This window comes from Aptenodytes patagonicus, chromosome 7 (genome assembly GCF_965638725.1).
Source record: "Aptenodytes patagonicus chromosome 7, bAptPat1.pri.cur, whole genome shotgun sequence".
NCBI lineage: Eukaryota > Metazoa > Chordata > Aves > Sphenisciformes > Spheniscidae > Aptenodytes > Aptenodytes patagonicus.
The window spans coordinates 70,582,666-70,606,956 of NC_134955.1; the positions used below are offsets into that span (position 1 = coordinate 70,582,666).

The 24,291-nt window shown below is 41.7% G+C and overlaps 1 protein-coding gene across 1 annotated transcript; it reads left to right on the forward strand.

Annotated features, from left to right (window-relative positions):
• Window positions 1-2,486: 2,486 nt before the first annotated feature.
• On the forward strand, window positions 2,487-23,969 carry SAV1 (salvador family WW domain containing protein 1). The gene is made up of 5 exons (XM_076345786.1): window positions 2,487-2,666; window positions 4,596-5,042; window positions 14,322-14,592; window positions 15,549-15,692; window positions 22,657-23,969. The coding sequence occupies exons 1-5, from the start codon at window positions 2,573-2,575 to the stop codon at window positions 22,856-22,858; spliced, it is 1,158 nt and encodes a 385-aa protein (XP_076201901.1). The 5' UTR covers window positions 2,487-2,572; the 3' UTR covers window positions 22,859-23,969.
• Window positions 23,970-24,291: the final 322 nt, after the last annotated feature.

Here is a 24,291-nt window from a genome sequence, read left to right on the forward strand (position 1 = left end):
TGCATGTTAGCAACATGGTAATTGAGCACACCCTAAAACCATGCCGATGCTATGGAAATTAGCAAAGCTTCAAAATACTTCCAGGAAACAATGTAAATGAGGTTCAGATGATCAGAATGGTATTTGGAAAAATATCATGAGCTAGCACGTTTTAACACTACTTCATACCTTGACCTAGGTTTACTTCCAATGCTCAGTATGTGACCAAAGTCTGAACGCTGAACAGAGGGAATGAGTACTTCACAAACTATTGTGGAATTAATTTCACGTTACTCTATTTTAAAGGCTAGACTACTTAACTAATTCTTTTAATCTCCTGGTAGTTACCAGGTTTTTATAAACCAAACGTACAGACATTTCTAGAGCACAGTACCAAAAAGGGAGCCCAGGTGTTGGAATAGAAGGGAGAAACAGAGAAAAGGGATTTTGCCTTCTCTCTTTCTCACCCTGACCCTACCTTGCTCTACTTTTCTTTCACTTAGCTTCAAGAAACTAACCTAGCCACAGGAAAGAGGAGGAGGAGAAGGGGGAAAATATTTGGTAAATATTTTTTAGACAAAACTGCAATTTCACTGGAATACTTGTGTGCAGTAATTCTCAGAAGTGCCTTTTGTAATTACATATTCTAGAGCCTTTCTGTACTGTACTGTTTTTGTTGCTACAGGACAATTCAGGACAATCCCTTCCCAAATGGAGGGAACACAGAGAAAGGTAGCGCTGCTTACAAACGAGTGTCATGTCGCTTATTGGTTCATTGTGTCAGCTCAGAAGCTAAGCAGCTAGTTTTACAAAGTCCAGGCTACTGAAAATAAGCATATAAACATGTACGTTATTGAGCATTAGCGGTCTTTTGTGCATGAATGTGTCTTCCTATGCAGTATAGGCATTTTAAAGATACCAAAGTATTTAATGCGATTGTACCAGTCAAAAGTCACTGAATTTCTAGGCCTCCTTCATACAACAGGTCTTGCCAATTAAGATGTTAACTGCTTTATTACCAGAAGGTGTTTTAAATGTTTTCAACTCTTGCTTTATGAATCACTGTGAAAATAAAGGCACATAGAAATCTCGGGTTGGGAGTTTTGAAAGAGGAGAGACCCCCAAGTTAAATTCATGTGTACTAAATTCACACAGTTGAAGTGCTACTTGTCAATTTAGAATGATTTAAAAGTATACGTTGTTGCACATTCTCCAATTACTACTTTAAACACAAGGAAAATTGAATTCTTTGAATTCTGATTGGAAAAAAAAAAAATTGTAACATATTTGATTTTAGCCAGATTATATGTAAGGTAGAGCAGGGGACAGTCTGGGTCTATCAAGAGTAAAATCCTTTCGTTTACTTTCAGCAAATGACATCACTGTCTCTCAGGTTTTCCATCATTTACAGTCTCCTGTTCGGTGTCAGATGCTGTCGTTTCATGACAAATGACTTCTGTATAAATGAAAACAACTGTATATTTTTTTTCTATTGAGTTTGGTTTGTTCTAGTGTAATATATTGTCCTTACAACATCATGTAAAACTGAAAGATGAACCAACTTACACATTATTTATAATGAATGTTAAAAAAAAATAATAATAAATTACTGTACGATCCATGCTTGTGTCTTGTTTTTTATCCAACATGAAAATATTTCAGTATCTTCCCATGGAAGTTGTAGGTACTTCAAGTAGTATCTGCGAATTCGTCAAATGCGTACACAAAGCTATAATAATCAAAAGGACAGTTTGGCAGCTACTAGAAGCAGCTTCTTCCATTATGAAAGTATAAAATTGATTGAAGTGTAAAAAACTTGTCAGGTAGCGAACACGCCTCTTCGCTTATTTTCAAGCACACCCTGCCCTCACCTTAAGCTGCATACCTATTCGTCACCTTTATATGGAAAATACCGAGTGCTTCTTGGGTGCCTTTCCTGTTTAACCTTCTAAAACTTACTCTTTCGGTAACGGGTGTGGAAGGCGGGGCGGCGGGTACCTGCTGGAAGCACAAGGAGCGCCCTCCTTAGTCACCGAGCTCCCGTGGGGCCCGAGCTTCCCCTGCCAGCCAGGCAGCGGTGCCGCCTCGGCCCTCCCCAGCCAGGTGAGGGGGGTCCCCGCTGCCGCCAGGGAGGGGAGGCCGGCGGCAGCCCGCCTTAGCCCGCCAGCGGTGCCCACGGGGCCGCGCTTCGGTGCGTGAGGAGGGGGGCAGCGGGCAGGCCCCGAGGCGGGTCCCTTCCCGCGTCCCTTCCCGCCCCCGCCCCGGCGCATGCGCCCTCCCCGCCGCGCGGGGGCGCTGTGGCAGCGCGCGCGCCCCCTCCCCTTCCCTGCCCCGCGGCCTTCCCCGGAGGGCGGAGGCCGCTTTCCCACAAGCCCCCGCGCGCCGGCCCCGCCGCCTCCCCCTCAGCGCCGAGCGCTCCCCCTCCCTCCATCCCTTCCCCTTCCCCCCCCCCCCCCCCCCCGCCCGGTGCGCGGCCATGCGGGCGCGGAGCAACCGCCGCCGAGCCTGAGGGGGCCGGGGCGGGCGGGCCCTGCCCTGCGGAGCGGGGAGCGGCGCCGGGCATGCGGGCGGCGGTAGCGGGCCGGGAGGTGGGATGCTGTCGCGGAAGAAGACGCGCACGGAGCTCTCCAAGCCGGGCGAGGTGCAGGGCAAGTACGTGAAGAAGGAGACCAGCCCTCTGCTTCGCAGTGAGTGTCGGGGACGGGCTCGGCGGGCTGGGGGCCGGGCTGGGAGGACGAGCCGGAGGCCTGCGGGGGGGGGGGGGGCCGCGGGCCGCGGGCCGCGTCCTTTGTGTGCTGCGACTGCGGTCCGGCGGGCCTTGGGAGGCCCTGCGCGGCTTTGGGGGGGGGGTTCCCCTCATGAGGGGAGGGGGGGGACGACGACGACATTCCCGTTGTGAGACCTGGGAGCCGAGGGAGGGAGGGAGGGAGGTTAGACCTGAAAGGGAGGCTGAATTTAAAAGGGAGCCTTACACGTAGTGTACCACCAGGTGCTCGCGATAAACAAACTTGGTTGGGGTTTTTTTATTTTCTCAGCCGCCGTTGCTCAGTTTTCAACAGGTAGGGGTTAAGATGGTCTCCAAACAGGTACCTGTCAGGTGAAAAGAACAGATCATCTCTCTCTGTCCAGAAGTCAGTGGTGGCTTTCCCGATCTAGGCTGTGTGCACTGCCAGAAGGTGTGTGCTTGGAAAATGAGATAACTGTACGAGACAGTTGCATAAAATCCCTGCGGAAGCAAGTGCTCCAGTTCTAAACCATGAATCAACTTGATGAGGTCACCGCTATGTACCTTGGACGCACTGATCTTCGTGTGGTTAACCTGACGCTAATGCCACAGTCCTGTTTTTGCTGGGACTTTACAGAAGACTGGCAAATACGCATTGAAAGTGCACTTCAGTTTCTTTTTGTTAATCTTTGAAAACAACCCGAGACTGAAATGTATTATGCTATAATTGCAGGATTAGCTTGGAGATCACAACTAGCAACAACTGGTTTGCTGGCAGGAGCAGGCACTCAGCTTTTCTGGAAGTATTTGCTGCATGAACAGCTGGTTCCCCAGCCAACAGGCAAAATCATTTAGTAGTCTGATTATATTGACTTAGTCTTTAAAAAAAAAAAAAAAAAAACCCTGAAACCCACATATTAAGCTGTAGGCGTGTCTGAGGGGTTAACACCTTTTACACATGCTGTTTGCCGTGATGTAATGACTAGCTATTACATGACTGCTTTGTAATAATTATAAACTTACTGATGACACCTTCTGGGATGCACTGAATTTTTACCCGAAGTTATAAGAGTTTATTAATAAAAAGTAATTAATAATAGGCATAACCTCCTCCTAAATGAAAGTCATAGTTGCTATTAGCTCACCTGGAGGGAAGCTACTTACTTATATCATGTTCAAAGTAATAGTAAGGAGAGGAGTAATGTATCGCTTACTGGAGGGAGGCAGGGAAATTTTATTAATAGGTGTCACTGTTCATGTGCAAAATCTCTTTAGGTAAAGGAGAAAGTGAAATATCTTCATGATAATTTGAGAACTTAACGTGTGCAGAATAACAGCATTTTGCTGGCTGAACTTTGTCATTACTGGAGAAAGTATGAATTCTGTTTCTGATTCTGTCATGGATTCCTGTGAGCATGTAGGCATTAACGTCTTCAGTTATTCTGAGTTCATAAAGGCAGTGGTCCCGATGAAGTGGTAGAGTGGTAGCCAGGATACTGGGATTTTCTTGACCCTTCTAGTAGAGAGGTATGAAGCCTGGCTGGTGTAGCCACAGTACAGTGTGGGGTGGTTTTGGGGTTTTTTTTTTGTGTGTGTGTGTGTTTTGATGGGGTTTGGGGTTTTATTTGTTTATTGTGGATGCAGTTATACTGGCAGAACTGCACTGTTTTGGCAATGGTTTGTTGCTGGTGGAGGGTGTGATGGTTTCTGTTGCACCAGTACAAACTGCAGCATTACCATTACACTTGCATATGCACTAGAGGTGCCTTAAAGGGGTTCTAGCATTTAAATTTCCTCAGTTCCGTGGTGTAAATGAGCGTTGTGGCTAGCCAAATACTTTACGTGTAAGTACAGCCAAAGTTCTTTTTTTCTCTTTCATGCTATATATAAGATCTGATGCCTTCATTTATCCGTCATGGTCCAACCATTCCAAGACGAACTGATATCTGTCCTCCTGACTCAACTTCTTCTGCATATGCTTCTGGTGGAGATGGAGTTGTTTCCAGAAACCAGAGTTTCCTTCGAACTCCAGTGCAGAGGCCACCTCATGAAATAATGAGACGTGAAAGCAACAGACTGTCTGCGCCTTCCTATCTTGCAAGAAGTTTAGCTGATGTCCCTAGAGAATATGGCTCTTCCTCCCAGTCCTTTTTAACAGAAGCTAATTCTGTTTTGGAAAATGGAGATGCTGGTGCCCGTTGTTATTATTACGATCATTTTTATGATGCCCAGAGGAGACGTCAGTTAAATGATCGCGTACATGAGGACTACAGGTATTATGAACACAACAACGATCTTTTCCAGAGGATGTCACAGAATCATGGGAGGCACACTTCAGGTAAATATTGATTAATTGCTGTTTTTTTAAAATGTGTTTTTGATAAGACTTCAGGTGCAGAGATATATCTGGATGATCAGGAGCATGTGTTTAAGAGTTATGCTGTGTGGGACAGAGCTGCTTTTTAATGACGTTTCTGTGATCTGAGTACACTGCGTGTTCACATTTCTTAGAGTTGAGAGTTTGATTGCATATATCCAGAAAGGAAAAAATATACTTAAACCACGATTTATTTATTAAATAAATGGGGTAAGGTTGAGCAAGTGTTTTTTTTAATGCCAAGCATATGCAACTCCTCCTGACAAAGTTGATTCAGTTGCTAACTAGCAAGGAATTTTACTCATTAGGGGACATCTGCTATTTTTGTGATGTAGAGAATAACCAACAGCTCTAAATTATAGCATTGCAGTTTTGTTTTATTATATTTTAATTATCATTGTGTTATTATTTAATTTTATTGTGTTATTTGACCTCGGTAGTTAAAATAATTTATTATAAATAGTCAAAGGGAGGAATGACTGCTTTGTCTAATTAGCACACTGACATATAGTCAGTGCTGAAATTGACTTCCTAGTCCTCGATTTTTTTTTTTTTCTTTTAGCTTGTAATATCCTTTGTAAATATGCCTGTTTCCCCCTCAAATTCGCTGGAACTTGTCTTTGTTTTCTAACGGAAGAACAGTGTAAGAAAGAAGAATCCATTAAATACTACTTTTTGAAATATTTTATTATATCTGTGATGACACTGAAGAATAATTCTTTGGTGCAGTGTGCTGTTGTGAATCTATTGGTGGAATAAAAAGTCTGGGATTACAATATTGCCCACAGAAAGGTGACCTTAAAAGTAGTAGATTTGGCTGTATATACTACGGAAATTATGTTCAAAGAGGAGTTTGAAACAAACATTTCAAACCTGTAAGTAATGTACCTTCAATATGAAATACGTTGTTAGTTCGTCATTACTTGTAATCTGTAAACAAAATAGTAAATAGTCTCTAGTAAAATAAATCTTCTGTCTGGAAAAATAAATCTGCTAGGAAGAACGTCAGCATTTAAGGCTGCTGCTGATGTGTATGAAATTATAACCTGTCAATGCTTTGTGGGTTTTTTTACTACAGAAACACTTCAGTGAAAAGTGACAGAAGAGTAATGCTAGTGTTACTGCTGTCAGCCAGTAAATTCTGAAATACTAAGGTTTAAGACTTGCTACTTTATCCTCGTTTATTTTGCTGAATGCTAATACATCTGATCTACCTAGATTTTGCATGGAAGCCCTCCATCTCTGTCGGTTGTTGTTCAGCCGGCAGTCATGAAACATTTTCCTGGTCCAGATTAACAAGCACCTGTCAGCGTGTGCTGGGATATTGTAGGGAGGAGAGGCAGGAGGGGAGGATTTCATGAACCAATCCATCAACTTAACATTCAGAATTACTACGGTAACTGTATGCTGAGGAAAACTTCAAAAAATGGTACTGCTGCTGTGTAGACTTGAAACAATGATAGGTGGAAATGGAGCTCTAGCTATTAGTTTGAAAGCGGAGTTCAATCTAGCAAATTTTTTAAAACCAGCTGGAAGCAGGGCTTTACAGCCATATTTTTCTCAATTGTAGCAACATGGATTTCTTTCTAAAAAGACTTTTTCCCCCATTAGTCTACATGGCCCCTTAGCCACTGGAAATCATAAAGGAGCTGCTGATATTTGGTTGGTCTTCATCATTCACTCATATTTTTACATTTAATAGTCTGAACAAATTCTACACATATTTTGTAACGGACGAGTGTTCAGTCTTAGGTATTTGTAGGGAGAGACAAAAAAAGGTGAGCCCTTTTATCTGCCAAAGTGTTTCCCTTTTCCTCTATTTATTTTTTTCTTTCATCTCCTCATGGAATATGAACTCTTAAATTCCTCTTTCGGTTTCACTGCAGTAAGAATATTGACCTGTGTCCTTAACTTCTGTACATCTTTTCAAGAACTGCTGTTACTTTTTATCAGTAAAAGAATTATGAGGCCAAAAATAAGAAAACCTTGGATTTTCTAACTTCTTTCATCTCACCATTAAGCTTCTTTTTATTTGAACCATCTGTTGTCTTCAAACCTTCAGTGTTTTCCTTTAGCTACACTGATCTTTCTGTAATTTCTAGTTCCTTTTTTTCCCACATTTCCAGAATACTGAGGCAGGCCTTTTACTTCCATTGTCTTTGTCTAAATTACTTTTTCCTTACACATCTCCATTGTTGTTTCTAAATGTTTCACCTAATAAAAATTCTTCATTGAGATAATTGATGCCAAAATTGCCTAATACCTACAGTTTCGACGTATAAGTCTGTTTATTAGCTAGAATCAGTAAATGCTGCCTTCTACTCTTTTCCTCCTCTCCCACCCTCCCTCAGAAGGTCCCCTCAGTTGGTTCTGTTATGGTTTGGACTGATTGCTACAGAAATGGTGCCTGATGAACACAAGGTATACTTGCTATTGCTGGGTGATGTTTCATTCAGTGTTGGTTACAACTGAGATGACTTTTGAGAAGCGGTGGTCTGGAAGTGAAGAGGTGCATGTGAATTTCAGCTTTCACTCAAAATAAAGATTCTCCTCTTTATAATTTGGAGATAAGTTGAAAACATGTTCCTATTGAGATCTTCATATTCAAAGTACTCAGCAAAGTATTTAAGAAAGTCCCATGATTTTTCAACAGTTGATGTTGACAGCGTTGATACGTTCTTTCATAGGCATTTCTCCCTGAAGTCATGTTTTCTGTCTCAGTATGATTCAATTCTACCATGTCCTCCTTTTCTTATTTTCATTAGCAAATTTTGTTTGCTAATGTTTTTGTTTTGTTTGCAAAAGTTTTTAATTAGCAATCTAGTGCTGCTGGTTTTCCTGAAAAATGTCTTCAGTTGAGATATTTCCTAGTTTTGTATGTTTAGTACCTCTGTGGCATTTCTTGAAAATTTTTTTTCATGTCCATTTCAAACTTAATTCTAAGAGACTTTACCTGTCTTTCCTCGACATCTCTTTCCTTTCTTCTAGGTTAAAGGTTTGGGGAGGTCTGTGGTTGAAGTTATATCTACAGTATAGATTGGAACTAACTTGTAACCAAGACCTCAGAGTTATTTGTACCTGTTTGAGCGGTAAGCTAAAAAATTCTTATGTGTATGTGAAAATTGCTGAGATTAAAATCACAGTGCAAAGGGACTTTCTGATGGTGGATTGTAAACAGTTGACTGTGATGTCAGAGGAGAAAAACGATTAATCCTGCGAACAGAGAAGCCAGTGTGCTTTAGTGAAAGTAGGTTCATCTGGTGTTAAATTGTACCCCTTAAAAATTGCAAACTGGTATTTGTGTTTAATATAAGAGCAAAATAAAGAAATACAAATTATTAAATGAAACCTATTTAGAGCTAAAGTAGCAGAGCTTTTCTTTTTAGGTGTGTACACTTCACTCATTTTTAAACAAATGGCAATTCCTGCCCTTTTCTTCTTTTGTGCTGATTTTGCAGTAATTTCTTTGCAGCATACTTTCTGAAGCTTTCAAAGTACTTCCTGTCTTTTCCTATTTGTGAATTTATGCTTACTTGGAACGCCCCGTTCCCTCTGACAAACGAGGTACTTGTGCTCAGGAAGTACCTTCAGATGCTTTGGAATGGGTTAGGAAGGCCTAGAACCCGCAGACCTATCTAAACAGGATAGTTATTGGAACTTCTTTTTGCTATTTTATTATTACTTGCTCCCTTAAAATTAAACAGTTCATTCATCTTCTCTTCCTGTTCTTCATCCTGGTTTGATGAAGGGAAGGGAGAGGATTTTGGCATCCTGAAAAAAGTCTCTCAAGACAATTGACCTAATTAAAGACAAATATGAAGGCCTTTTGTTTGGCTAGATTTGTTCTTCAACACTTTGAAATTTGGTTGAAGCTAGTTGTGGGGAGTTCATAGGCTCTGAAACTTCTCTGCCTACATTCAGCACTGTATCTAATACACAAAGTGAGACTTTCTCTTCAGTGTTTTTGCTCTTTTCCCTTTATGCTGGGCTGCTCTGGTGATAGGATTTTTCTCCTATGCTTTCTACCAGGCAGACTGTAGAAGTGCCCTCTGCTGACCTGGAAACGTTTCCGCCTAAGAACCTGGACTTCTTTCCAGGCAGAGTGCCTTTACAATAAAACCCCTTCATTGGGCTGTGAAAGCATTAATGCATATCACTTACGGTTTTCTTTGTTCCATACTAATGGAACAAACCAAACAGAACTTCCTTGATTGAAGAAGGTACTACATGTTTTTCACATTTGTGACGTTAGCTTAAGATATGTTTTTAAGAGAAGAATATTAAATGAAGGAACTCTTTGCACTGATACAATGCACTGCAATGTGGTGCTCAAAGTTAAAGTTTGGGTTCTGGTATTAGGACACCCTGTTGTTGAAGATGTTGAGAATAAGACTGAATATAGGGCCTGGCCTTACTTAAAACTCTGAGTATTTTAAATCTTGTTAATACTAGTAATAAGTGGTTGCTGTTCCTTTGCACTTTCTTTTTTCGAAGTGTTGAGAACATAGACAGTGATACTCCTAAGCGAGCAAACTGCACTGAACAGGATTTTCTTTTGCTTTGGAACAGCATATAGTGCCTCTTGGCCTGGCTGACAGTTAATTCGAGACCTTAAACTGAAGATACTACATTGTACAAGAGAAGGAAAAAGCAAAGTCACAAATAGCGTTCAATATTGAGGTTCCTTAAAAGCAACAGCCAAACCAAAAAATACCCCAAACCTATACCATTAGGAAACAGAATTAACAAATGAGGCTAGATGAGTTCCAAAGAGGCAACCTGAAAAGGATTTACAGTTGCATAAATTTGAATTCATTGTTGACCATTCTTGAGATTTGATAGTGCCACTCAGGGGAGTTTATAAAGAACAGTGCTCATACTTAAGCAGAGGAAAGGAGACTTTTAACATTTGGAAAAAGATAATTTAAACAACTCTATTCCTTGGGAAAGCAGGAAGAATGAGAATTCTGTCTTGTCATAGATAAAACAGTATGTGAGCAAGAAAATCCGGAGTAGTTACAGTGAAGTGGTTTGACTGGTCTGTTTTTGCTTATCCTATGGTAGAGATCATATCCTGCATCAAGAGGAAATCATAGGTTTTACACTAGATGTTTTGGTAAAAATGGTTCAAGTTGTAAGTTCGGGGTTTTTTCTGTAGATATTTTGCATTGCGCTATGTGAGTCTGGTACCAGCCCATGACTCAGGGAATGTCCTTGGTGTGTGTGGTAAAATCATATGTGAAGCTTTGGGCTGCTATGCAAACGCTGTAGGGCTAAGACCTTACCTGAAATTTCAACACAGGAGAGTATCATGCTTGGGCAATATGACACAGAAAAGGCAGTGTTCACAGTAGATGGTTTTAGGCTGCCTTGTAACTTTCTTCTCTGGTTTATACTTTGGAAAAGATCACATATGAATTTACTTTTCGAACTCTTGTTCAGTCTTATTACTGATACTTACAGGTGTATATATATGAAAGTCAATTTTCATCTTCTCTTACTGTTCAAAATCATAGCAGGAGCTACACTCTTACGTGTGTATCCGCTCTCCCTTGAAGGAAGCACCTGCTGAGTTTTATAAGGAAAACCAATACACAATTCCTCTTGATCTCTAGTAACTCCAGTTATATAAACAAATGTCTAAATTGTGCTAATTGCCAGTTCGAATGCCGTAGTGGGTTGATGGTTATAAGACACTATGAATATTACCTGACATCTTAAAACTTCCGGCACACAGAATATTCCAATATGATCTGTGATTTTAAGGGGGAAAATGCACATTAAGACTAGACATGATAGTCTACAACCTGAAGTATTTGCAACCGTCTGTTTATAAATCTGGCCTTTGATTTCATAATTAGAGCTTGCTGGTTGTAGAGGCTTGGAACACTGTTCAAAACTGGTGACTGCTACAGCTATGTAAGTTTACCTTAATGGTATGGCTCTGCTTCTTCATATATGAAGTCAAAATGCCAAAAGGAATGTATAATGTATTTGTGGTCTGGTATTATTTTTGTTCTTTACCTCTTGGAAATTAAAAAAAAATAAGCTGGCATCAGGAGAAACCATGTAGCTAGAATTAAATGATTGTGCAAACACAGAACTGCCAGCGTTGCCTTTCCATTGGGTGCAGCATTGCTTTTTAGCCTGCTTTCCATGTGATTTCTCTATGTAATCAGATTTTGGTTTTCCTTTCTACCTGAGTCCATCTCCCAGTCTTCTCTGGCTTTCGCATGAGGAGACTTAGGCATTGTGTCAAGAGAACTTCTGGTGCAGAGGATGGCTTGTGCAACTTCCAAATGTTAGAAAGAATTAACCTTTACCCCAAGGAATAAATATATATGTATTTGCTGCTGGAATTATGCTAGAATTTAAGTAGGAAGAATTGTAACAAAAATACTGACATGTCCTGTTTTAACAGTAAACAGAAAGTATTTTTCTGTTTATGCCTTTGTGAAAGTTCTTTTCCCCCAGTCAAGTTTGTGTGTTCAGCTCTTCTGGTAGTGGTGGTTTAATAGTCACTGTTTATACGTACATGAAATTACAACACAGGGGTCCAGTTAATTGGAGAAAATACTGAATTTGTTTATCCAAAGTGCAGTATTTTCAAGAAGCTTACATGTTTGTGTTTTGTCATTGGAATGAAAACAAAACCAGTGACATAACTGTAGCTAGGGTCTGAAATAGTTTCCCTGCCCCAGTACTGCTAAAGGTCAGGAAGCCTCTAGGATATTTCTTCTCACTGGAAGTAAAGGTCTAGGTTGCTTAACCCTAATGAGAGGTGGGAGCTATCACGTGGACACAGCCATCAACTTTCCTTTATAAAGCTAACAAATAGGTAAGTACTATAACAAGAAGAAATACTTTAAGGCCAAATAGTTCAGAACGTGATAAGGCTAGAAAAAGATTTGTAGATGAGCACAAATGTTTTAAAGAACAGTACTCGGGGAAGTTTGTGAGATTTTTTTTAAAATTTATTTTTTATTTATTCAGTTGCTTTGGAGCCTTCCCATTACTTCATTGTTGATGACTGCTGTCTTGTATTAGAATGTGAGAGCCCATCCAGTTTTCAGTCTATGTCATTTTATAGGCAAACTAATGCTTAAAATAGATGACGTCCCTTGGCTAGCATGCTATATTGTGTATGTATGGTTGAAAAGGACCTTTGCCTTTGTTGGCAAACAAGAGTATGAAATTGCCTGAGAAATACAACAATTTTGCTGCTGCTTCAGTATTACTGTTGTCTGAGCTAAGGACCGCACACGAAACGTCTTTTTAATAGTATGCTTTAGATGAGAGAGACTCTGCCTTTCCCTTCCACTCTCTGAAAAAAGAACCACACAAAAATGTTATTTCTGAAAAACAGAAGGAAAGGGGCATATTCCTCAGTAAACGTGGTGCTTGTGATGGAGTCACTTTCTGACTTCTAAGAAAGTGGAAAAAGTGGCTCCCATGCCCCTTCTTCTGGCTATGGGAGATAGTAACACACAAACTCTGATGAATACTGTGATTGAATAGATGCATTTGATTGTGGGATGAAAAGATAACTGGAATTTCTTTAAAGCCAGAGACTGTTTAACTGTAGAACTGTGGGTAACTGAAGGTAACTACTTAAAAGGATTTAAAAAAGAGAGTTGCATTTGGGCCAGCACGTCCGGTAGGTACTAGGCTTCCAAGGAATGGAAAGAGACCTGCAAAATTCTTGATTATGTCATTTGGTTGGGGTTTGGGGGGTTGGGTGGGGTGGTTTTGGGTTTGGTTTTTTTTGTTTTCTGTAGTTATTATTTGTTATAATAACAAATAGTTATTATTTGTTTTCTGTAGTTATTATTATGGCTTTTATTTCAGCTAGCTTACTAAGTATCCATAGTATATAGAGGGAAGGAAAAGATGAAATTGGAATTACGTTTCTTCAGTACATCTCTCAGCATCCAGCACGCTAATTTTTAAAATGTAAAAGCTGTGTGTATGTTACAACAAATGGTGTATTTTAAAATGCTAGTGAACAGTCTTTTAAACCAGCTATTTAGTGATAAACCCTAAATATGCTGTGTTTCTAGGGCAGAGGTGGGAACTTAATCAACTACTGATTCCTGTCAGTTCTCCTACTGCCAATACACCTAACCTAGGCTTTAGTTCTCTTGCTGGAGAAGCCCTTCTCCTAGTGCAGCCCACATCACCGAGAAAAGCTGGAAATTACTCTTTTTTTCATGTGCCTCTTCAGCATTATGAAGCGTAGGTGCTCGGTTTTAGAGAAGAAGCAGATGTACAGCCTACTAGACAACGAAACTGCCTTCCAAGATCTGTGGGAGGGAGGAAGCGGGTGGAGGGGGATATGCAGAGAAGAGATGAGGAATTTTGTGACTCGCTCTGAACAAAAGGTCTCTAAATCTTGTCTGGATTGCATTCGGAAGGCCTGGCTGTCCCACCCAGCGGTGCACATAAACCAGCTAGTCTAACAAGCGTGGGTAGTTTTAGCAAAGAAGACGTGGCAACATCAACTTCAGCGTGCGCGCAGGATGACTGTACTGTGTTCAGCAAAGGGCTTGCGCAGGATCCGGTGTGGATCCAGCTTTTCTGTTTTCTCTTGTTACTGACAACACTTTTTGGCTGTGATTGCACGCACTTCAGTAATAACGGTCAGCGCAGTATAGTGCTAACCTTACTTGTCCCTCCTCTCTTGGTTTACCTGGTCCTGTTTACTGTTCTTGACTGGTTAATCTGAAAAGCTTTGTTGGTATTCAGTGATTTTTCTAGATAGTTGTAATCTCTGACTGTAACTAGAAAAAGAAATAGCTGTGGTTTTTTGGTAGATAAATAGTTTTGATGCAGCTGTAATAGCATATTAACAGAAACTGTCATTTATGTAAAGCTTTAACATGTGTAATCTTATGTCGGCTCTCTCTGCTCAGCAAATTGAGACAATAACAGCTTCACCCCTGTTATGTACGCTAATACATGTCTCATCGAAAAAGCAAGGATGCTTTAACTGTCTCTGAATGAAGCTGTCTAGTGAACCTGGAGTTGGAGGAGAGTGAAACAAGTGGGACTTAAAAGGGAATAGCTATTTTGACTTGATTGTGCTTTTTTACTAACGTACAAATGCATACACCATAAACGCCATGGTATTGTTCAAAGTTCGTAGAGTGCCTCGGGTAGGGGGGGGAAGTTGACTTCGTACATCATGTTGGTTTGGGGTATTATTAGTTTAGCTAAACATTGCTTTCCCTTTTTCTTTAGGCATCGGTAGAGTTGCTGCTACATCTCTAGGAAACTTAACAAATCATAGTTCTGAAGATTTACCTCTTCCTCCTGGCTGGTCAGTGGACTGGACTATTAGAGGAAGGAAATACTATATAGATCATAACACTAATACAACTCACTGGAGCCATCCACTCGAGCGTGAGGGGCTGCCTCCGGGATGGGAGAGAGTTGAGTCGGCAGAATTTGGAGTGTATTATGTAGATCACATCAATAAAAGAGCTCAATATAAACATCCTTGTGCTCCCAGGTAAGACATCCACCTTCTCGTCTGTTTTTTTCCTAATCCAGCTAAGAAAGTGGAACTGTTTTTGTCTCATATATGTGCCAAAAACTTCCCTTATTTTTAGAAGTAAGCTTTACTGGTTCTTGGCTAAGATTTTTAGAAGAAGTTGTAATTGTTAGGTTTTTTCCTCGTCTGTTACCGTCTTAAGTTTAGAAACAGGATATTGTTCCTAACTCACTAAAACAAAGCAGCTATTCTCTTCAACTGTCGGTAAAGGAACAAAGTTGCTGAGAACAGAATTGAATTGTAGACTGAGAAGAAACTTGATCTGATGTTCCAGGAGACTGTCTGGACAAATAGCACATACCATCTGAAGCATGAATTAAGTCTTCTCTAGAATGAAAATCGGTATTTTAGCTACTCATAAATTAAAGGTAAAATAAAGTTAGTATGCACCAAATCTACCAGTTAATTTCTGCTACTCAGTGTATTTTCCTGTTACCCAGGAAGAGAAAGTTTTTTAATATGTGACACAAAAGATAAACATATGAGGATGTCCTTTGTTATAAATGGAGTAACTCTTACCAGCTGCTGCCTGAATACATTTGATCTAACATATTAAATGGAGGATTACTTGGCTGAATGGATACTTGCCTTTTTAATCTTTTAAAAACAGATACTGTGTTTTGTTCTGCTTTAGTATCCAGGTAGCAGGCACTAGGTGAGTAGACCTAAGCTGAATTTTAGTGGGCTAACAGATGTTAGTGGGCAACGCTTAGAGTTGTGATTGCAGTGAAGCACAAAAATAGCAACAGAAAGTTGCTCTCAGTATAGCCCTGCTGAGGCAACACTCCGTATGTGGTTGCATCATTGGCCTTTGCATGTATTAACTTGTGTATTAATGTTAACAGTTTAATGATATCAGTATGTCTAAGTTATTGCTTGGAGGTTACGGACTTTGTCTGTCTTCCTTTGTACAGCGTTCCCCGTTATGACCAGCCTCCCCCAGTGACTTACCAGCCGCAGCAAGCTGAGAGAAGCCAGCCTCTCCTCGTCCCTGCAAACCCCTACCACACTGCAGAGATTCCAGACTGGCTGCAGGTCTATGCCAGGGCTCCTGTAAAGTGAGCTTTTTCTTTTTTCCTCTGCGTTTCGCACTATGCATGCCTAGCTTAGAAGGCAAACAAAGGAATTTCGATGACTGAAAGGAGAACTCTAGCTGGTATCTATTTCTTAATTGCATAAGAACTATTGCTGACAGCGCACAGGGAAGTTGTACCAGATGTTCATCGTATTAGTTTGCTTTGTATTAGGCGTTACTTAAAATCATCACAGGACTTCTTGCAGTTCACATGACTTGCAGAATGATATATTAGAGAGTTGAGGGTGTGATTTACTTTCGGTGTATCTGTAAGAACGGTACCACGTGGCTTATAAAATATGTGAAATATTTCAGGGTGTCAACTTCTTAATGTATATCTTACTCCTTTTTTAAAAAGACATACAAATTCCCCTTCACAATTAAGAACTTTGAATACAGACTGAAGTCTGTATTTCTGTTCAAGAACTTTAATTAAAAACTTAGTGGTAGTAAAAAGTCATTTTTTCAAAGAAACAATGCTATAGGAACAGGCGGTCTCCTCCAAGAAAAGATTTGAGTCAGCATAATGAAACAAATTACATTTTCTAATGGGTACAGCTCTGCGGAAGAGTAACACTAAATAGAAAAGCAATAAAAAAATACAGATACTTTTTAATAATTATGAAATCATGTACTTTTTCATAAGGAGAATATGGAGAAACTAAGTTTTACAGCAATGAGCAGGTCAGTCTGTAGTAGCAGATTCAGACTATGTATGATGTTCAGTGACTTCCAGCTAAAAAAATCCTCTTTTTTAGCTGCTTCTAGTAACTATAATCTGAATGGATTTTATTACTTCTTGTGGCTACTGGGCTTGCCAGCAGCCCATAAAGATTTAAATTGGCCTAAAATCCACCAGTACTGCACTGGGGACATGCTAAGTTCCTGTAACCTATGGGAGGACTTGTTTCCTAGAAATGCTTTTAGGTTTTGGCTGCAGCTGCATTTCTTTATTTAGGTCTTTGGCACATCCAGACAATGCAGTTTTAAATATTTCAGCCTGTGTTTATGGACTTTTGTTGGTACTTCTCTTGAAACTTGAGAAACAAATTTAAGACAATTGAAACAATTTAGGATTATCAGGAATTCCTTTGTATCTAGTAGGCTGAGACAAATTAAAACAAACAAACAAACATTTAATTCATTCAGGCTGTTTGAATAGAATTTACATTGTTCAGAGGAATCAAAAATTGTGTATTTTCCAGTATCCTTTTAGCCTTCTGTTGAAGTAGTGCTGGTGGTAATAGGAATATTGCCGTAATTCTCAAACGCTTCTGTAAAGAAGTAAATTCTGGTTTATGCTAATATTATATCGGAAAAGTGAGGAAGAGTGGTAGCAGCTGGCTTAGTGTCACCTCATCTTGAGGACTTCCTAAGGAACAATTGATAAATAATTTTCACAGTTATTAAAATCAAGATCACTTATATATTCTCAATGTAAATTTAATAACGAACCTCTTCTCTGTTGCCAAAGCAACTGGCTTAAAGCTTGAGGAAAACATCCAGTAATACTTGTATGTTCCTCAGTAGTATTGTCCCAAAGCCGAGTATGAGAACTGTATGCATGTCCTCCTGTGTTGTGGTGCAAAAATGAAAGTAAGTGGGCAAAATGCTTTCACAGTAGTGGTAGAGGAATACCTTTTGCGATCTGCTCTTTGAAATTTACTGTAAAAACCTGTTGATTATCAGTACAGTTTTGCACTGAAATCATTGTGGTATGTTTTGTTATGATTTGTTACTTACACCTGACACTGTAGCTTGATTTAGCTGACTAAAGGCCAGTCATTTTTGTTGAGAAAAGTAGATAATGATAGCAAAAATTGATAATGTTAGCTTTTGTTTCAGGAAGTTTCTCTAAAGGCTAAGAATTCTGGCCACTGGAAAAGTCTAATGGAGAGTTTAGTAGGTGCTTCTTCCCTCTTTTAGTGAAAAATGGTCAAACTGTTAAGATAAAAAAGAAGATATTTGGCTCACGGAACAGTGAAGAGGCTTTGATGACTAGTTATAACTTGAGGTAACGATTTCCAGTATCAAGGTATTTATGATACCTTGAAGCATCCTTTTCCCCTCTCTGCCAGCATCTGTCAAGGTTTGTTCTGAGGGCGTTAAGTGCAGCTATCAGAATCTTAGCACAGTGGAATCAAGACTCCTGGCTTGTGTTTAACCCTTTGCTAGACTCTAAAATTAAATGTTTCTCCACCTTCCAGGTTAGGTAGGCTGGTCTGGTAGGTGTTCCCACAGTATGCCAGACTGCGTGCATGGGACTGTGAGGGTGAGGAGACCAAAAATGCCTTCCTTGTATGAGAGATCGTGGTTCCAGATTCTTCCCCCACCTCTTTTGGAGCACGGGTCTGAACCCAGGACTTTCTTCTTCCAGCCCTAACCCATAGGCTGTAAATATTCAGGGCAGGTCAGTGTCTCTTGTGTTGAAAGTGTCCTATTTTATATTAAATACTTGCTATCTACTGGAAAAAGCCCTGGAGACAGGGGATTCTGGCTGCCTGTTCTGTCTAGTAAGCTCCTGCTTTCTCACCCAGGAGGGAAGGCTCTGCGCTCTGCAGGAATTTTGTACTAATGTGCTTTCTCCCCTCGATTTCTGGCTCTGTGACTAGTTGCCCTTCTAAAAAATGCCTGGGGAGTCTAGGTCAGGTACTGGTACTCTGTGCCCTGTTCCTCTAGGCGTCTCTGTGGTGAGCGTTCCTAGACCTACGATCTTTTGGATTTGGATGAGCCCATTCCCATTGAGGCACTGCTGATGGCTTAATCTTTAATTAGACTTCCCCCGTTCAACACTGCCCTTGACAGGCGAAATGAAACTCTCGCACTGAAGAGTAATCCTGATGTGCTGCTTTTCTTGAGAAACCATCAGCAGCGACAGCTTCAAAGCGCTAAAGAACCACCGAGGTTTTAGCAATCCGTGATGATGCTTAAAAAAGAAAGAAGAAAAAAAAAAAAGCTGCAGGCCCCAGAACACCTGCAAACACATTACTGCATGTGATGGAGCTTTGTTTTCTTTCCTGCTTGCATTGCCACCTTAATAAGAAACAGTCCTTCCATCGAGAATCGGCCTTGCTGTGGAGGGTATTTTAATAAATGCTGTTGGCCCAGAACATTTGAAAGGATATCTCAGCGCAGGGCAAGCCAGGGGAAATCCTGCTGCAGTTGAATTCAGCTCATGATGAGTGGGAAGGGAGCAGAGATGGAAAGGTGGTGGTCACTTAAACGCAATAATCGAGTGCTCACAAAGATAGTTGTACTTGGCAAACCTTCAAAAGCAGCAGCTGGCAGTCTACCTCTCTTTGGAGTTTGATCTCCATACGGACAAACAGTGAGTTTAGCAGTGCAGCCCTGTCAAGACTTGGGATAGCTTTAATAGAGAAGCTGTTAGTTAGGAAGTTCATAGAAGCTGTGGTTATTTAAGTTCTTAAAAGTCCTCAAAAGCATCTTTGGTGGTCATCTGCATGTCCTGGTGCTTCTCTGACGCATACAGCCTTCTGAATATATCTTTTCAATACGTAATGCAGTTTATTTGCATAAATTTACTGATATTTGGCTTCAGCCTCCACTCGTGAATGTATTTTCTCATGTAATGCAGTTGGATCAATAACTCTGTTTATTCCCTGAGTTTCTTCTATTCTTCTAATAACAATAGTAGTCAGCTGCCTATTTCCAAGTTAAGAAAATCAGATTGCAAATGAATTGTATGTGTTCAGAAGCACTGGGAAAAAGCAGGACATGAGGGGTATTGCAGCGCTGGTGTAACAACATCAAGGCTTTCTTTTATCAAAATAAAGTAGCATTAAAACGCCTATTACAAAGCAAGACTCAGATCAGACAAAATCAAGATTAAAACTGGGCTGGGGAATTGCTGTTTCCTCACCTCGCTTAGGAAAGTCTGCGGCTTGTCCCGTTCCCGGAGCTGGCCAGGCCCATGCCGGGATACTCCGTGCTGCTCAGGTCCCCTTAGCAGGGGCGGCATTAGCACCCCTGCTCATTTTGGGGTGATACTCCTGAAGTTCTCTCACATGAGTCTCCTCAAGTTTAGGTAGACTCAGGTTAGCCCAGATATTCCCGCTAATGAGAACTGTGCTTACAGTGGGTCACGTGCTGTTGCTGTGTCCCTCGTTCCCTCTGAGCCTTGGGAAGCCTGTCTGTTCCTGAACCAGGCAGGTCTCTTCATGGCTGCTAGCTCATGTCGCCCTGCCAGACTTCTCCAGTCATCACGCTGAGGTGGAAGGAGACCATCAAAGAAAACAGCCTGTTTATTTTAAGCTTTGGTATCTGTCTAGCTATCTGCAGTCATTGTAGTGCTTTCTTTAAGCGTATGAGGGTGGGTCTGCAGTGTGGGCTGTCAACGCTTGACTGATGCGCTGACGGACACGAGCCAGATCCCAGTCAGTAACCGTTTGGCCACGTGGGCTTCGCAGCCTGAACTAATGTACTGTAAGTTGCTCACTGCAACGGTTGTCTTGCTGTTGGCCCAGTGTCCTCGAGGAACACCCTGAACGCCAGCGTCTCCTGCTTAATGTCATCCTGCAGCTATTGCCCCGCGGGGTGTGGTGGTAGTACTGGACAGCTGGCCATGAGCCAGAGACCTTTAATCCTGTCTCTGTAGAATCGCCCTGATTTTGTTGAAAAACTTTGTTAGAAGCACTGTTTTTCTGCCAGGATCTTGGAAACCTTCCCCTACTACTGGCACAAAAAAGGGGTCTGTTAAAAAAGGTAATGAAGAAAAATGCTTGCTTTCTTGAAGGGAGGATAGAGGTGGGGATTTTGGGGGCAATCCGGCCTCCACGGAGTTTGCTCTGGTGGAGGCTAAAAAGAGACGGCTAGAAATGCAGAGCGTGTGTGGACATGTGTTTAACTGTTCTCACCGCAGACTTGCGAACGGGTAAAGTTTACACGTGCAGCCTTTGTACTGGTGCTTTCTCACTTCAACGCGGTTGGATGGTTTGTGTAGCTTAGATATAAAGGTAAATATTATAGACATTAAATTTGGGAAATGTTGAACCATGTGTTTGGTATAGAGGATTGTCAGCGCTAGCTTTGAAGAATTTGTGGAATGAAAGCAAGTCGCTGACTAACGTATGATTGAACAGACCTCCATTACGAAACTGGACTTCAGTTGACCGGCTTTCCAGCTCCCTTGCAGACCTTAGAGTGCCAATTTTGATTGTGGAAAATTCCTTGCAGGAGAAATGGCGCAGCCTTGATGAGTCACAAGAGTGGTTTGGCAGTTACGACATAAAATGCAGCCTTCAGGAAACTTCTTCAGCCCTGCTAGTGAAACAAGGGAGGCCTGAAGAGGCTCCTCTTACGTTGTTCGCACCTATCCAATGGCAGCAGCTTTGATATCCCAAAAGTCTGAACGTAGGGGCATGTTTATATGTTTCAGAAATTGGAAAAAAGTGCTAGGAGTATAAACAGAAATTCAGAATTGCTCCATATTAAAAAGTAAAAATAAAAAAACCCAGCACTGACAGCGCTGCAGATTTTCTAACAAAAGCAGTGCTGCATGCTGAGTAGGAGAGGAGAAGACCTACCGAATGAAAGGCGAGATGTACTTTGCCAGGGACTCTAACCTGGGGGGGGTTGCAGGGGTTAGCGACGCTCAGCAGCTCTCCCTGTACATCGTTTCTCCCACCTCGTGGATTGATGTTACGCTCCTGCTTCCCGTTGCGGGTTGTTTTTACGTACTCCGCTTTCCGTCGTGGAGCGTGAGGAGCGTGGCTTCTAACAGAGCCGGTCCGTGTGTAGCCCCCTTCTTGAACCTGTTGGTATCTTCTCTGCCAGCTTTCACATTCTGTGCTGCTGACCAGCGTCCATTTCCCTCCTCAAGGAAAAAGTGTTGACAGTGTGGATGGCGCTTTGGTGACCCGAGCTTCTATATCTCGCCTCGCTCAACCAACAGCTCCGTGTAACTGGTGGCAGTGGGAGGAAATACAACAGTGATTGGTCGACTTCGCAGCTGAGCTTGTTTCCATCTCAGGCGGGGAGCTAGGTCAGATACTCCTAGAGGAGGAGTTCAGGGTGGCACCAGTGTGTTTCAGGCTCTTGGCACACGTCTCCAGGGGACCGCCCCAGGTCCACAGCAGCTCAGTTTTTCCGGTGTGGGGAGTAAGAACACGTAGGATTCTTAGCTGTTAGTGCTTGCATCGCTCCCTTGACACCCACCCCACTCCCCCCGTGGCAGACAAATCGCTGCCGATAGTGACGGGCGGTTAGGATGTCCCTTGATGGTGTGAGTGCTTGCAGCCGTTAATTATGACCCGATTGGATTTCTCCCCTCCCTCAGTCCTCACTGGTGCTATCTAATACCCCCCTTCCGTGGCCCTGTGGGGTTCGTGGCCCGCAGCGTGAGGCATGCTGGCTTAGGTTATTGCTGCTAATTAACCAAGAGGGGAACAGTTGTCCGAGAGTGCTTGTTAAGGCTGGAACAAGAATGCTTCGGAAACAAAAGTGTGTTGTGAGGGAAGCCTTGCAGCACTCTGCCTCCTGGGAGGTACTTGCTGGGGAGCGTTAGGGTAAGCTGTTGAAATAATTCCTTTTTTCCTGTGTTACTCTAATTTTAAAAGATGTTTTACTACTAAGCCTTCAAGGCTTGTTGAATGGAATTGCTGTTTTAATGCTTCCAAAATGCATTTTCTCCTCTGGTTTATTATAATCAGTTAATAGGATCTTTAGTATTTCTAGAGTTTATCTTGGCGTATTACGAGTGATTCTGCAGTTTAGCTGCAAGTGACGTTTCTCCAGCTCACTTTGAGACGCGGCTCCATGTCTTTGGGCGTTGATCACCTTATTTCTTCACATAAAACATGCTAACGTAGACTGCTGGAAATCCGACCGGTGGCTGTACAGCTGTGAGGCCAGTTCTTAAGAAAACGCATAAAATGCTGCGTGTTCGCTTGCAGTGGCGTGTCGATAATCGTCTCTTCCCATCAAAACAGATACGACCACATCCTGAAGTGGGAGCTCTTCCAGCTGGCGGACCTGGACACGTACCAGGGGATGCTGAAGCTGCTCTTCATGAAAGAACTGGAACGGATCGTTAAGCTGTACGAAGCGTACAGGCAGGCCCTCCTCACCGAGCTGGAGCATCGCAAGCAGAGGCAGCAGTGGTATGCCCAGCAGCACGGCAAGAATTTTTAAGCTAACAACTCTTTTAATAGACTTTTATGAGGACACTAAGAGCTTTAAAAGGTTTTCACACTTAAAACTATGAAAAAGTGCTTTTGTTGAAAAGGCAGCTTATTTTTGTTGACGTTGCACCTTTTGTTATTATCCTCATTAATATTTTTCTACATGTATTATGTATTGTTTATAAAAACGAAAAAGGTTTGTTAAGCTGTTTCCCTACAAGAACTAGTTTATTATTCTGAAAACCAGCGCGGAGTTTAACCAGAGACTTGATTCTGGTATCTTTTTCTAGCAGTCGGCTGTATTATTAAGAAGCTGACTATATATTTTTAAAGGGCAGTAGATGCAACTGTATGAAATGTCCTGGATTCAAAAGGTTGTCAAAATCCAAATGAATATTTCCGTGTATTTCCCTCGGAACCTCCTGTCCCTCTCCCGAGGGAGGTCTGCTCTCTGTTCACAGCTTTAATGTACACAACACCGACGCCGTTACTTTTCAGTAGCACCCAGTGCTGTAACCAGACAGAAGCGGCTTCCATCGGTCTAAACCAAGCGCTTCCGGAAAGTGAAGTCTGAGTTGCCTTATTTTTTTACTTTAACGCATTACTACTTTAGATTTCCTACTAGTTTTCACAGAAATTAATCAGAGGGGAAATACTTGTACCTTCTTAAAGACCAAGATCCCTAAGCAGACTTTTCACAGGTTCTTAAACGCTAGGTAAACTGCGGTTCATAAAACGTGACCCGGTCGCGTGGGAAGGCGACAGCATTGTCCCACCAGCTCTACCCACCAGCTGTACCACACCACGGAGGACATCAGGGATGTTACAACAGTTATTTCTGGGTTTTTTAATGAGCTTTTGTCTTGCGTTAAAGCTTCCTTACTTGGGGAAAATTTTTAATCGTAGTGTTACCCTCTCCAATATTTTCATTTGGTTCACTGATTGTCCTGAAATGTTATTTATGGATTCTTTTTAGTGCAATAAGCATTGTTGCAGACAGAAAAATACATTTCTTGTAAATCCTATTAATTCAATAAAAATCAATTTGTTTAATGAACGAAGGGTTGCTCAACTGTTGGGGTTTTTTGCCTTTTAAAGGTCACATAAAATGTTCGTAGAACCGATTAAAAAGGTCTGACGGGGGGTGGTGAAAATCAGTAGCTCGGGTTCTCTGAAGAGCAGCCCCTCAGCTCTGGCCTTGCTTTGCTTAGGGAGCTTTTCCTCTGCTGTTAAAAGCTGGAGCCTTTACTTTGCCTAAGACTTGCAAAACCTGGCTTTACCTCCTCGGTGACAGAAGCACTTCCCGGAGGTGGCACCTGGGCAGAGGACTTTCGAAGCACCAACTTTCCCGTTAAAACACCAATTCCGAAGGCCGAAAGGAAACCAAGAATGTTAAAAAAACCACCAAACCCCAAAACCCAAGGGGCGAAGCTCTCCCCTCGA

What these genes read in the sequence shown, in the direction of transcription:
- SAV1 (XM_076345786.1), top strand. Translation starts at nt 2,573, where the DNA reads ATGCTGTCGCGGAAGAAGACGCGCACGGAGCTCTCCAAGCCGGGCGAG. An exon ending in GACCAGCCCTCTGCTTCGCA is followed by an intron (nt 2,667 to 4,595) that starts GTGAGTGTCGGG and finishes GCTATATATAAG; the next exon opens with ATCTGATGCCTTCATTTATC. An exon ending in AAACATCCTTGTGCTCCCAG is followed by an intron (nt 14,593 to 15,548) that starts GTAAGACATCCA and finishes TCCTTTGTACAG; the next exon opens with CGTTCCCCGTTATGACCAGC.